This window comes from Hypanus sabinus, chromosome 18 (genome assembly GCF_030144855.1).
Source record: "Hypanus sabinus isolate sHypSab1 chromosome 18, sHypSab1.hap1, whole genome shotgun sequence".
NCBI lineage: Eukaryota > Metazoa > Chordata > Chondrichthyes > Myliobatiformes > Dasyatidae > Hypanus > Hypanus sabinus.
In genome coordinates, this window is record NC_082723.1 from 403,327 (window position 1) to 417,890 (window position 14,564).

The following is a 14,564-nucleotide window of genomic DNA, read 5'->3' on the forward strand; positions in this document are numbered from 1 at the left end:
GAGCGGTCAGCAGGGGGCGTGTCCAGAGAGGTACATGTAGTTCACCACACACACACACACACACACACACACACACACACACACACACACACACACACACACACACACACACACACTCACACTCAGAACGAGGGAGACAGAACAGCCACTCTCGTAGTCTGAGTTAGACATTTATTTAAGAACTGCCAGGGCAAGGTTTGCTCCAGAATGTGTGTCTGTCACTTCGTATAATCCAAAGGAGTAGATTTAGGAATGTAATTTGGGACCACTTGAAGTTAACCCTTACCTGGATATGTTATGTGGTAGTCACTTGAAGACGACATTCGTCTGACAGGTCACTGGTGATATTTCGAAGTGGATTTTTGATCGATTCAACGGACAAGATCTTCGATGATGGTTTGTGTTTACCTGTGGAATTCGACATAATTGCCTTCTCTCTACATTTACCCTGGACTACAAACATCACTCTCTGATCATTTATTCCTTGGATTACTGAAATTTCCTATGTCACCATCTCAAGACTCTAAGCCTTAATACCCCAGGCTCAATAGTTTAGGAGATATATTTACACATAATTATACTTATAACACTGTTAACTTTTGTTTAATTTGTTTAACTTACAATTTTATAAGTAGTTACTAATAAAGATAATGGTTTTAACATCAAAACCAGACTCTGGTGTGAACTGTATTGCTGCTGGTTTGTTTCTTAAACGTTACACAGGACTTTGGGATATACTCCATCTGGTCCAGGTGTCTTATCCACTGTAAGAACCTGAGTTTGCCTCGCACGTTTTTCTTTGTAATAACAATGACATTCACTCCTGCTCCCTGATGCTCAGGGATCTCTGGCACACTGCTGTGTCTTCCACAGAGAAGACGGATGCAAAGTAGCCATCAAGTTCATCTACCATCTTTTCCCCATTTCTACCCCATTAGCATCATTTTACAGAGGTCCAAAATAAACTATTACCTCCCTTTCGCATTTTTAAAATAGTGTATATTATTGTCTAGTTTGCTCTGATATTTCACCTTTCCCCTTCATATAGCTTTTTTTCAGTTGCCTGTTGTCCATAACTTCCTTTGTCAGCCATGGTAGCCTAGCACCGCTGTTTGCGAACTACTACTGCCGGACATTATGACCTATTCTGTACATTATGAACTATTCCCAGAAACGTCAGCCATTTCTGCTTTGACGTCATCCCCACCAGCATCCTTCTCAAATCCACCTGGGGAATCACCTCTCTCATGCCTCTGTAATTGCTTTTATTCCATTGCAATACTATGCATGTGACCTATGTTTCTCCCTCACAAACTGCAGTTGGAATTCAATCATTATGATCACTGCCTTCTGATGGTTCCTTTACATTAACTTCCCTAATAAGATCTGGGTTATTACACAACACCCAATCTAAGATAGCAGTTCCCCGAGTAGGCTCAACCATCAGCTTCTCTACAAATCCATTTCGTAAGCATTCAGTACATTCCCTCTCTTGTGATCTCACACCAATCTGACTTTCCAAATTCTCCTGCAGATTGACTGCTTTTACAAAGGAGAAAACGCGTTTTGGAAGCTGAAACGCCTGAAAGTGAACACACCAGTGTGCGGAAAGAGGTAGCTGAAGAGATTGTGAAGTCATAGAATACTACAGCACAGAAAAATCTTGTCTGTCCTAAAGCATTAATCTGCCGAGTTCCAACAACTTCCACCTGGACCATAGCCCTCCATATACTTCCCATCCATGGACACAAGCAAATGTCTCTTAATGGTTGAAATCATCCCTGCAACTTGCTCTGGCAGCTCATTGCACACGCTCCGATTCTGAATGAAGAAGCTCCCCCTAAGTATTCTCTTAAAGTAATGAGTAATGATCTATCACAAATCACTAGATTTTGGAACAGTTCTAGCAGACTGGAAAGTTGCAACTATCACTCCACTCTTTAAGAAGTGAGGGAGGGCAGAAGAAAAAAAAATATAGGACAGTTAGTCTAACCTCAGTGGTCAGGAAGATGTTAGAGTGTATTAAGGGTGAGTGTTTTTGGGTACTGTAATTGGGGATGCATGATGAAATAGGCCAAAGTCAACAGGATACCTTTAGAGAAAATAGTGTCTGACAAATCACTTGGAATACTTTGAGGAAATAACAGGCAAGATAGATAAAGCAGAAGCAACGGATGTTTTTCGCTTGGATTTTCAGATGATCTTTCACAAGGTACCCCATGCAAGGCTTATTGAGAATGTAAGGAGGCATGGAATCCAAGAGAACATTGCTTTGCAGATCCAGAAGTGGCTTGCCCACAGAAGGCAAAGAGTGGTTGTAGTTGGTTCATATTCTGCATGGAGGTCGGTCACCAGTGGAGCGCCTCAGGGATCTGCTCTGGGACCCCAACTCTACGTGATGTTTATAAATAACGGATGAGGGATGGGTTAGCAAATTTGCTGGTAATACAAAAGTTGGGGATGTTCTGGATAGTGTGGATGACTATCAGAGGTTACAGCAGGATATTGATAGGAAGTAAAACTAGGCTGAGAAACGGCAAATGGAGATCAGCGCAGAAAAGTGTGAGGTGGTTCATTTTGGTAGGTCAAATATGATGGCAGAATCTAGCAATAATGGTAAGACTCTTGGTAGTGTGGAGGATCAGAGGAATCTTGGGGTCCGAGTCTATTGGACACTCAAAGCTGCTATGCAGGTTGATTCTGTGGATAAGAAGGCATACGGTGCATTGGCCTTCTGTGGGATTTAGTTTAAGAGCTGATTGGTAATGTTGCAGGTATACCGGACCCTGGTCTGACCCCACTTGGAGTAATTTGCTAAATTCTGGTTGCCTCACTACAGGAAGGATGTGGATATGATTGAAAGGGTGCAGAGGAGATTTACCCAGCACTGGTCATGACCTGCCAAGAATCACTTGCTTCAGGCATGGTCCCAGAGGACAGGAAGATTGCAAATGTCAATCGATTCTTTGAGAAGGGAGGAAGGCAAAGGAAAGCAAGTTATAGTCCAGTTAGCCTAACCTCATGCTGGGGAAGTGTTTGAGTCTATTATAACAGATGAGGTTTCAGGGTACTCAGAGACTAATGATAAAATAAGTCAAAGCCAGCATAGCTTCTGTGCAGGGAAATCTTGCCTGACAAATCTGTTAGAGTTCTTCGTGGAAGTCATTAGCAGGACAGACAATCGAGAGACAGTGGATATAATTTATTTGGATTTTAAGAAGGCATCTGACAAGGTGTCACACATGAGACTGTTTAACAGGATAAAAATCAGAAGAAATACTAGCATGGATAGGCAGAATGGCTGACAGCCAAGAGGGAGCGAGTGGGAATTAAAGGAGCCTTTTCTGGTTGGCTAGAAGTGACTAGTGGTCTTCATGGGGCAGTAATCGGTCCGCTGCTTTTCAAATTATTTGTCAATGATTTGGATAATGGAATTGCTGGCTTTGTGGCAAGGTCTGCAGATGATTCAAAGATGGAGGCGTTATTAGTGCTGGGGAAGCAATATGTTTGCAGCAGGACACAGACAAATTTGAAGAATTGGCAAAAAATTTCCAGATGGAATACAATATTGGGAAATGTATGATAATGCATTTGGGCAAAAGGAACAATAGTGAACTATTATCTGACTGGGAAGAAGGTTCAAACAACTGAAGAACAGAAGGAAATATGAGTCCTCGGGCAAGACTTCCAGAAGGTTAATTTACAGGTTGAGTCTGTGGTAAAGAAGGCAAATGCAATCCAGAGGATGTTTCCGGGAATGAAGGGGTTAAGTTATGAGGCGTGTTTGCTAGCCTTGGGCCTGTACTCTTGCACTGACCTTTGCTTAATATATGCGGGGTGGGGGAGGGTGTTAAATCTCACTGAAAACCACCGAATGTGGAAAGGTCGAGATGAGCTGGAAAAGGAGAGGACTTTTCATATGGTGGGGGTAGCCATAACAGAGGGCACAGCCTCAAAACTGAGCAGCGATCTTTTAGAGTAGTTCAGGAGCATTTTATTTAGCCGGAGAGCAGTGAATCTGTGGAATTCTCTGACACAGACGGTGGCAGGAGCCAAGTCGGTGGTTACTTTTAACGCAGGAGCTAATAGTTTGCTGATCAGTCAGGGAATTACAGGATATGCCGAGGAGGCTGGTGCATGGGGTTGAGTGAGAACTGGGATCAGCCATGATAGAATGATAGAGCAGACTTGATGGGCTGAATGACCTAATTCTGCTCCAATGTCTTATGATCTTATACTGCTAGTGTCTTACACAGTGAAGACTAACCCAAAATACTTGTTATGTTTGGCCTCTATTTCTTTACTCTGTTTCACCAAAATCATCTTCCAGCGGTACAGTGTCAACTCGTTCCTCTCTTTTACTCCTTATACAGCTGAACAACTTTTGATACTTGATATTATGGCTCACTTACCCTAATTTTTCATCTTGTCTCTCCTGTGTGTTTTTCTTTTAGTTGTCTCCTGGTGGTCATGTAAAAGCTTTCAAATCCTCTAACTTCCCACTATTTTCTTGCTGTATTATATGACCCCGCTTTTGTTTTTATCAAAAACAGGACAAAATCTGTGGATGCTGGAAATCCAAACAACGCATACACAAAATGCTGGGGGAACCTAGGAGGCCAGGCAGCAGATATGGGAAATAGTAAACAGTCCACCTTTCGGGCGAGACCCTTCGTCAGGACTGGGGGAGAAAAAGATGAGACGTCAGAAGAAGAAGTGTGGGGGTGAAAGGGATGGAAGAAGTGATAGGTGTTAGGTGAAACTGAGAGGGGGGAGTAGTGAAGGAAGAAAATCCTTGGTATACAATGACAGACAGACATACTTTATTGATCCCAAGGGAAATTGGGTTTTGTTACAGTCACACCAACCAGGAATAGTGTAGAAATATAGCAATATAAAAAAACATAAATAATTAAATAATAATAAGTAAATAATGCCAAGTGGAAATTAGTCCAGGACCAGCCTATTGGCTCAGGGTGTCTGACACTCCAAGGGAGGAGTTGTAAAGTTTGATGGCCACAGGCAGGAATGACTTCCTATGATGCTCAGTTTTGCATCTCGGTGGAATGAGTTTCTGGCTGAATGTACTCCTGTGTCTAAATAGTACATTATGGAGTGGATGGGAAACATTGTCCAAGTTGGCATGCAACTTGGACAGCATCCTCTTTTCAGACACTACCGTCAGAGAGTCTTGTTCCACCCCCACAGCATCACTGGCCTTACAAATGAGTTTGTTGATTCTGTTAGTGTCTGCTATCCCAGCACACAACAGCAAACATGATAGCACTGGCCACCACAGACACTCAGAACGTCCTCAGCATCGTCCGGAAGATGTTAAAAGACCTCAGTCTCCTCAGGAAATAGAGACGGCTCTGACCCTTCTTGCAGACAGCCTCAGTGTTCTTTGACCAGTCCAGTTTATTGTCAATTCATATCCCCAGGTATTTGTAATCCTCCACCATGTCCACACTGACCCCTTTGATGGAAACAGGGGTCACCAGTGCCTTAGCCCTCCTCAGGTCCACCACCAGCTCCTTAGTCTTTTTCACATTAAGCTGCAGATGATTCTGCTCACACCACGTGACAAAGTTTCCCACCGTAGCCCTGCACTCAGCCTCATCTCCCTTGCTGATGCATCCAATTATGGCAGAGTCATCAGAAAACTTCTGAAAATTTCCTTAACGATTCTTGAAAGATCATTGCTAATGCCTCCATATCTCTTCAGCCATCTCTTTCAGATCTCCGGTTGGTGTACCACCTGGTCCAGGTGACCTATTTACCTTCAGACCATCTGTTTCCCAAGAAACTTCTCCTGGGTAACGTAACTTTAAACATTCTGACCACCAACATTTGGGACTTCCATATTCCTGCAAGTGTCTTCGACATATAAGACTGATGTACAAAACTTATTCAGTTCATCTGTCATCTCCTTCCACTCCGACCCCACTACTACTTCTCCAGCATCATTTTTCAGAGGTCTGATATCCACTTCAGCCTCTCATTTACACTATATGTACTTGAAGAAAAAAATGGTATCCTCTTTAATAATGCTGGCCAGCTCATCTATGTTTTACATCGTTTCCTTCTTAATTATTTTAATTGCAGTCTGTTTGTTTCTAACAGCTTCCCAATCATCTAGCTTCCTAGTAATGTTTGCTCTAAGCCATCTCTTTGGTTTTTATGTTGTCTTTGGTTTCTCTTATCAGCCACAGTTTTGTCACCTTACCATTACAATACTACTTCCTCTTTGTGATGTGTATATCCTGTGCCTTCCGAATTACTTCCAGAAATTCCAGCCATTGCTGCTTTGATTTCAACCCTGCCTGTGTACTTTTTAAATCAATTTTGACCAATTTTTCTCTCATGTCTCTCTAATTCTCTGTATTGCACATCTGACTTTAGCTTCTCCTTCTCTAATCCCAAGGTGAATTTGATCACATTAAGATCCCTTGCCCCTGAGGGTTCTTTGAACCTAAGTGACCTAATTAATTCCAGTTCATTACAACACCCAATCCAGAATAGCTGATCCCCAAGTGGGCTCAACCATGAGCTCCTCCAAAAAAACATCTCATAGGCATTCTAGGAGTTCCTCCTCTGGAGACCAACACCATCCTAATCACTTACATGACAATCCCCCATAACACTGCCCTTTTGACACGCATTTTCTATCTCCCATTCTAATTTGTGGACCACATACGTACTACTGTTTGGAGGTCTCTATACAATTCCCATTAGGGATTTTTTTTTTACATTTGTTGTTTCTTAATTCTACCCACAGTTTCTACAACTCCCAACACTATGCCATCTGTTTCTAATGATCTTATTGAATATTTTAACAACAGGGCCACACAACCCCATGACCAGATTGTTATTGGCTTGTTCTTTCAAGAAACATGTAAGCATCTGGGAAACAAAAGGACCTGAAGATGCTAGAAATCTAGATAAATACACGCAAAGTGCTGGAGGGGCTCAGCATGTCAGGCAGCATCTATGGATGGGAATCAACATTTTGGGCCAAGACCCTTCATCAGGACTCTTCATACCCACGTATCTGGAATATCAAGAAGCAAAGAAAATAGGAAGTAGTGCAAAATAGGGAAAACCTTTCACAGAATTTAGTTCAAGGCTTTAAAAAACCTGTCAAACAGAGCTCAATAGTTAACAAACACAACAAAGGCAATAAACACTGACATTGAATTATTTGTTATAAAAATATCTTGGTCCCATTTCAATGTAGAATTTACAAAGATAAATAAGAATTTTAGAAAACTTTAGAAAAGACTACACCCATACCAACTTAGATTAACACTAGCTTGGACAGAAGGAGGAAGAGAAATAACACACATGAAAAGAAATCACACAACAGTCAGATAAAATTAAGAATATATTTCCATCAAAAATGAACAATATTCTGCACTCCATGTGTGTATATGCAATCGTGATAAGAAATACAGACCAGAAAACTTAAATGAAAGGCCAACTCAGAAAAATGAATCACCACTATGGAAGAAAGCATTAACCAGTGGAATGAGTATGACCCTCCATGGGAGGCATCCGAACAATCTGAGCAGATGAGATGTTGACAAGGAAGCATCGAGCACTCCACTGAGAGTTGGAGACCTCTTCCCAGAAACAGAGTGGTTCCTTGCAGAAATACAGGACAAGGTGGTTAACAACATGAAAAAAAACAAAAATACATGAAATACAAAAAAAAAACAAAGCAGTAAGTGCAGAAAATGACCAAGAGAAACCAGACACAATCCAACACATTCCAGGATTCTGCAGTAGTTGAACTCAATCTGATCACTTGTGCAGGTACAATCAACTGTTAAATATCATTCACTAAGTTCTTGCTTTAAAATACAAACACATGAATGACCTCCATCACTTCATCAAGGCACCATAAATTCAAGCCTGATCCAGTTTTAGAGTTAAAATCTAACAAATTATATGATAATCAATACATTATGCCATATTGGACAATCTATAATAATTATCTGGATATAATATTACAGGATAAATAAGCAGGAACAACTCCCTCAATAGATAAAACCATTCCCAACACAGAAATGTCCCTTGACCAGCGAAGCACAACACCGCAGCTATTGTTTGTATTATCAGACAATCAAAAGATTTTCTCTGTCAATCAGCTTCCAAATGTTGCTATTCTCTCATTCATTGCTACGCCCTGCTGATTCCCTTCTCCTGATCATACGTTCTTACACCAACCATCGTCCAGAGCCCCAAACTCTGCCCTGTGCAGACCCGCCTCTGGCTTCTGACCCTGCTTCATTTCCCATTTCGCTTTCAGTCTTTAGAGGACAGTGGTGTTATCTAAGAAGCAGGGAAAATTACCCATAATGTGGAAATGAGCCCTGAATAAGGAGATTCACTACGAATGGCATTCTTCCTCAGCCCAGAAATTAGAGGGCCGAAGGACATCTCAGACAGAACTGCAGTCAGCTCGAGTTCTTCAGTCTGCAGAAAATTCAAGGGAAATCTCTTCACCCATGGAGTGGTGACTGTTTGGAACCCATCACCACAGGGAGAGCGAGAGAGGAACAACAGGGGAGGATTTAAAAGGACTGTTGTGGAACAGAATTCCTGGCAGTGTCAGGCTGACCTGAGTTGACTCACACTAGGTGTATTATAAATTCACTAAGTACTGGAGACAGAGTTTAAAATAAACTGATTTATTTGTCTCAGATCCAGAACATTAAAATCCAGTCCCATTTAAGGTGAATGTGCAGCAGAAGAAACTCCTCCCATGCCCAGTGACCAGGGTGCAGAACTGGGTGTGGTGAGCAGCAGCAATAATTGCAGAGTTCAGCACCGACAGTCACTCTCGAAATTGCATTCAGCAACAGTGTGGACAAATATCCAGCTTGCAGCTTATTGAAATCCCGGTAGTGTGTCACAAGTGTAACATGCTGTAAGGTTTCACTGCTAACGTAAGATTGGAGAGATTGGGCTTGTACACGCTGGAATTGAGGAGATTGAGAGGGGATCTGATTGAAACGTTCAAGATAATTAAAGGATTTGATAGGATTCAGGCAGGAAATATGTTCCAGATGTTGGGAGAATCCAGTACCAGAGGGCATGGATTGAGAATAAGAGGTCAGTTATTTAAAACAGAGTTGAGGAAGAGCTTCTTCTCCCAGAGAGTTGTGGAGGTGTGGAATGCACTGCCTCAGAAGATGGTGGAGGCCAATTCTCTGGATGCTTTCAAGAAGGAGCTAGATAGATATCTGATGGATAGGGGAATCAAGGGATATGGGGACAAGGCAGGGACTGGGTATTGATAGTGAATGATCAGCCATGATCTCAGAATGGCGGTGCAGACTCGAGGGGCCGAATGGTCTACTTCTGAACCTATTGTCTATTGTCTATTGTACTGATTTGTAACAGGGGTCATCATGTAGCAACCACCGAAACGAGATTCCTTACAATTGGCTGGGCCAGGGGGCTATCACCCCCTATATTTTGCTAGCCAAAGCGAGAGTTACATGAGGTTTAATGAGTAAATTGCTTCTCACATGCACAGCAGGTGAAATGCCTCTCCCAATGTGAACCCAATGATGCACATTTGGTTGATTTGACTGAAAGAATCTCTTCTGAAAGTCTGAGCAGGTGATCGGCCTCTACCCAGTGTGAAATTGCTGGTGTCTCCGTACTTAAGATGACTGAGTGAATCCCTTCCCACAGTCTCAGCATGTGAATGGCCTCTTCCCAGTGTGAACTCGCTTTCAGCTTAGATGAACAAGTGAATCCCTTCCCACAGTCTGAGCAGGTGAATGGCCTCTCCCCAGTATGAACTCGCTGATGTACCTTCAGTTCAGATGACTGAGTGAATCTCTTCCCACAGTCTGAGCAGGTGAACGGCCTCTCGCCAGTGTGAACTCTCTGATGTACCTTCAGTTGGGATGAGCAAGTGAATCCCTTCCCACACACTGAGCAGGTGAACGGCCTCTCCCCAGTGTGAACTCGCTGGTGTACCATCAGTTTAAATGAACAAGAGAATCCTTTCACACAGGCTGAGCAGTTGACCGGCTGCTCCCCGATGTGTACTCGCTGGTGTACCAGTAGGTCGGATGATTGAGTGAATCCTTTCCCACAAACGGAGCAGGTGAATGGCCTCTCCCTTGTGTGAACTCTCTGATGTACCTTCAGTTGAAATGATTCATTGAATCCCTTCCCACAGTCTGAGCAGGTGTAAGGCCACTCCCCAGTGTGAGCTTGCTGGTGAGCCATTAGTCCGATGACCGAGTGAATCCTTCCCCACAAATTCAGCAGATGACCAGCCTCTGCGCAATTGGAAATGACTGTGTGTCCACAAGTGGGATGACCGACTGAATCCCTTCTCACACAGAGAATAGATGAATGGCCTTGCCCAGTGTGAACTCGCTGATGTACCTACAGTTGAGATGATCGAGTGAATCCCTCCACACTGTCTGAGCAGATGAATGGGTTCCACCTGTGTAAAATGACTGGTATGTCAGTTGGTCAGATGATGGAGTAAATTGCTTCACATAGTCTGAGTAGGAAGGATGATCGAGTAAATCCCTTGCTCCACTTCTTCAATATCTGGACAGAGACAGCAAAACTGGTGTGTTGTGTTCAAGTTTCCTGCAGACAAATTCCTTATCATTTTTAACCTGTAAAACGATTTATAAAATCTATCAATGGGTGTAGAACATTTCATATAAGATGACTTGATTTGCTAAGGTGTGATCTGGCATCACACTGTTACAGAGTGTTTGAACCCAAGTTGGAGCGAGAAGTCAACTTCTAAGTTGGCACAGTGCTGGTATCTGGAATGATCATCAAATTCTCTGATGCTCTTTCTGTCTCTGTAAGAATGGGGCATTTCTGCCATCTCCAATATGTGACCTGGCTCAGTCTGTCTCTGTCCATTGGTATTCCCTGTTCCCACTGAGCTGCATGGGTGCCTGGCCCCACAGTAACTGAAACACTCTGGGAATAATACTCTGGCTATCCACACGATCAATGCCCCTCATCACGTTATACACCTAAAAAAGCTCTAAACATAAACAAGGAAATTATACATTGTTTTGAGGATTTGTTGGAAGTATACAAATCATGGTATGAGGGTAAATGCAAGCAGGTTTTCCACTGAAGATGGGTGGTATGAGAACCAAAGGATCATGGGTAAGAGGGAAGGTGAAAGTTTAATGGAAACATTTGGAAAAGCTCTTTACTGAAATGGTCATGAGAGAGTGGAATGAGATGCCAGCACAAGTGGTGAAAATGAGCTTAATTTCACAATTTAACAGAAGTTTGGATGGAAGCCTGGATGATAAGGGTATGGAGGGTGATGGTCCCGGTGCAGGTAGTTGCATAAGGCAGCTTAAATCTTTTTTCAGCATTGGCACGATGGGCCAAATAGCCTGTTTTCAAACTGAACTTCTCCATGATTCTATGACAGAGAAGCTGGTCAAACTTTTTTGGAAGTGAAAAGTTAGGACTGACAATGGAGCAGCAATGGCTGGAGTTTCTGGGAGCAATGCAGGAACTGAGTGATCGATACATCCCAAGGAAGTGGAAGCATTGGAAATGCATGAGGACACAACCGTGACTAAAATGAGAAGCCAAAGCCAATATAAAAGCCAACGAGAAGGCAAACAAAAGAGCAGAAGCTATTGCAAAGTATTTAGAAACCAACAGAAGACGACTAAAAAATAAGCCAAATGAGCTCAGGGCATGAAATTATGATATTGTAGTCATCAATGAGTCTTGGTAGCACCCAACAGTCTGTGGTATTTAGAGGAACACAATATCTCATGAAAACCAATGTTGCCTGCAACAGTTACACTTCAACATTTATTTCGACAAGCACATACACATTCTACATTCTCAAAACTTCACCTGAACAACTGCCACTTACCAATTACTCCTTTGCCAGAAAACAGCCTGTCCCAAGCCACACTTGTCAGATCCTTTCTGATACCATCAATATTGACCTTCCTCCAACATAGAATCTCAACCCGTGGTCCAGACCTCTCTTTTTCCATCTTTACTTGGAACCTCATGGCATTATGATCACTAGATACAAAGAGTTCTCATACATTAATTTCTGTCTCTAGCCCTGGATCATTTCCTAATATCTTTTTGCATAGTTCTATGTCTGGAATTCTATGTGCTGATTAAGGGCATATTTGATAGACTCTACCCCATCCAGTCATTTTGTATTATGGGAGTCCCAGTCAATATTTGGAAAGTTAAAATCACCTACTATGTCAACCTTTGTTTCTTGGCATAGTCCGTGATCTCTCTACAAATTTGTTCCTCTCAATCCCTCAGACTGTAGGGTGCAACCAAGTCCCAGTAATAGCTACAGTATCATAATTCCCTGTCCTGAGCTCATCAGGCTTTCCTATGATAATTGTTGCATTGTGATGTACACAGCTCAGGACAGCCTTCACACCATGCTCAACCTTTTGAATGATGACTTTGTCTGAGGTCTGAACATCTGTCCGGTGTCAAAACAAACTCTCTGGGACACCTTCTTCCACCACTCCATCAGACTGATTAATTCAATGCTGAAATAATTGTATTTCTGTGTAATATTGACTGTGCTGTTGTACATACAATTTACAATAAATTACTATAAATTGCGCATTGCACATTTTAATGGAAATGTAACATAAAGATTTTTACTCCTCATGTATATGAAGGATATAAGTAATAAAATCAATTCAATTCACCCTCTCCAGTATCTGTTCTGGCGTTCTGGCCCATACACCTTGAAACTTTAGTTTAACCTTCAAACCGCCCCCCCCCCCCTCCACTAGCAGTAGCAAGCCTCACCCCTACAATATTAGTCCCCTTCTAGTTCTATTCCCCTAACTAACAAATCACTTTGACATTCCACCGCCAGCTAATTCCCTGCAACATTTTCTAAAGTGGACCAACTATTGTTGTGGGGGATGGCCAGAAAAGTACTCTACGATGGCTATTTAACATGGTTCCCCTTCCTGACTTTCACACAGTTTCCAGTGTCCTGCACCTTGGGTGTAACACCTCTCTTCATGTCATATCTATCACCCCCTCTGACTCCCGGATGATCTGGAATTCATCCATTTCCAGTTCCAACTCCTTAAAGTGCAGGGTTACAAGCTGCAGCTGGATGCACATCTTGTAGGTGAGGGTGTCAGGGACACTGGAGGTCTCTTCACCTTCCCACCAGTCCCTTCTCATTTGTGATGACCAGTGTGTGCAAAAATCTTATGCTGTGCAATTTTGACCCAGTGACAGCAACATATGTACACTGAATTTTATATAGAGAGATATTCATTTTAACAGCAAGCAAATCAATGTCAATAAGAACTTCTATCTCCTCTGGGTTTGATCGAGTTCATCTGCACTCTCACACAACCTATGTAGCAGGCCTGTAGTGGATAATTAAGGATTTTCTCGTCAGAGCAGTTGGACACCATCCATATGTGATTTGCTTGCTAATCAACACTTTAAAAAGTCAAATTTCCAAATATCACTCCACTTCTTCCCACATGCAAATTCTCCAGCAACTTATACATCACTACAATACACGCAGGTAACACCAGTTTTTGCACTGTACATAAGTATTCCCTCTGAACCCTCCCCCAGGTGACAGACGGTGCTGAATTCATTGATGGCAATGCCAATGAATATGAAGGGAAGGGCAGTAGTCTGTCTCACTGGAGTCTGGCACATTTGTGATGTGAAAGCTACTTGGTGCCCAGGGCAAAGGTGTTTGATATCATTCTGTACCAAAAGAAAATGGGACAAAACATGTACTCACGGGTAGAAAGGTCCAGAGCAAGAGGAGGTAGAACAAGCAAACAAGCAACACACACAAAATGCTGGAGGAACTCAGCAGTCCAGGCAGCATCTATGGAAAAGAGTACTAATTCTGAGTTCCGCCCCCATTTTGTGTACGTTGCTTGGATTTCCAGCATCTGCAGATTTTCTCTTGTTTGTTATTATATAGACATCCGCTAGTCTCGTGAGATCATGGATTGGGCCTTCCAGGGCGCAGGGCTGGGCAGGGTTGTATGGGAGACCGGCAGTTGCCCAAAGCTGCAAGTCTCCCCTCTCCACGCCCCCGATGTTGTCCAAGAGACGGGCATTAGGACCCATACGGCTTGGCACTGGTGTCGTCGCAGAGCAATGTGTTGTTAAGTGCGTTGCTCAGGGACACAACGCGTTGCCTCAGCTGAGGCTCGAACTAGTGACCTTCAGATTCTTGGCCATGCTTAAGATAATATCTTAAGATATTATCACGGAGAAATGCTCTTACTTGCTTCCGACATTTTCCGAGGCTTTTTGTGTACTGCGCGCATGCGTGATATTCGGGGACCGCAATAGCCCTGACGCCTGCGCATTTGATCGGTGCTTCACGGGTAATCACGCTGCAGTTAAAAGTTTCTGCATGTACTGGTTCAATGTCCATACCTCAGTTTTTTTTTCTCTGTGTACAGAAAATTCAGCAGTTGTTTTAAAGCAGAAAGCGGCTGCCATTAAGAATATAATCAATATCAACGTGTATCTAATGGCAAAGTACA

General features: G+C 42.7%; 1 protein-coding gene across 5 annotated transcripts; it reads right to left on the reverse strand.

Annotated features, from left to right (window-relative positions):
• Positions 1–60: 60 nt before the first annotated feature.
• Positions 61–14,341, reverse strand: LOC132407273 (zinc finger protein 239-like). 5 transcript variants are annotated; one of them, XM_059993543.1, is made up of 3 exons: positions 13,802–14,341; positions 9,829–10,655; positions 61–7,644 (listed from the first exon to the last, which is right to left on the reverse strand). In XM_059993543.1, exons 2-3 carry the CDS (start codon positions 10,249–10,251, stop codon positions 7,516–7,518), a joined length of 552 nt encoding a protein of 183 aa, XP_059849526.1. In that variant the 5' UTR covers positions 10,252–10,655; positions 13,802–14,341; the 3' UTR covers positions 61–7,515. The 5 variants fall into 5 exon arrangements, with proteins under 5 accessions (XP_059849526.1, XP_059849525.1, XP_059849524.1 ...); XM_059993542.1 differs by having other exon boundaries at positions 7,509–10,584; XM_059993541.1 differs by having other exon boundaries at positions 7,509–10,626.
• Positions 14,342–14,564: the final 223 nt, after the last annotated feature.

Bases quoted from the DNA above. Each gene is read 5' to 3' on its own strand.
- LOC132407273 (XM_059993542.1), bottom strand. From the start codon at position 10,251: ATGGCTCACCAGCAAGCTCACACTGGGGAGTGGCCTTACACCTGCTCA.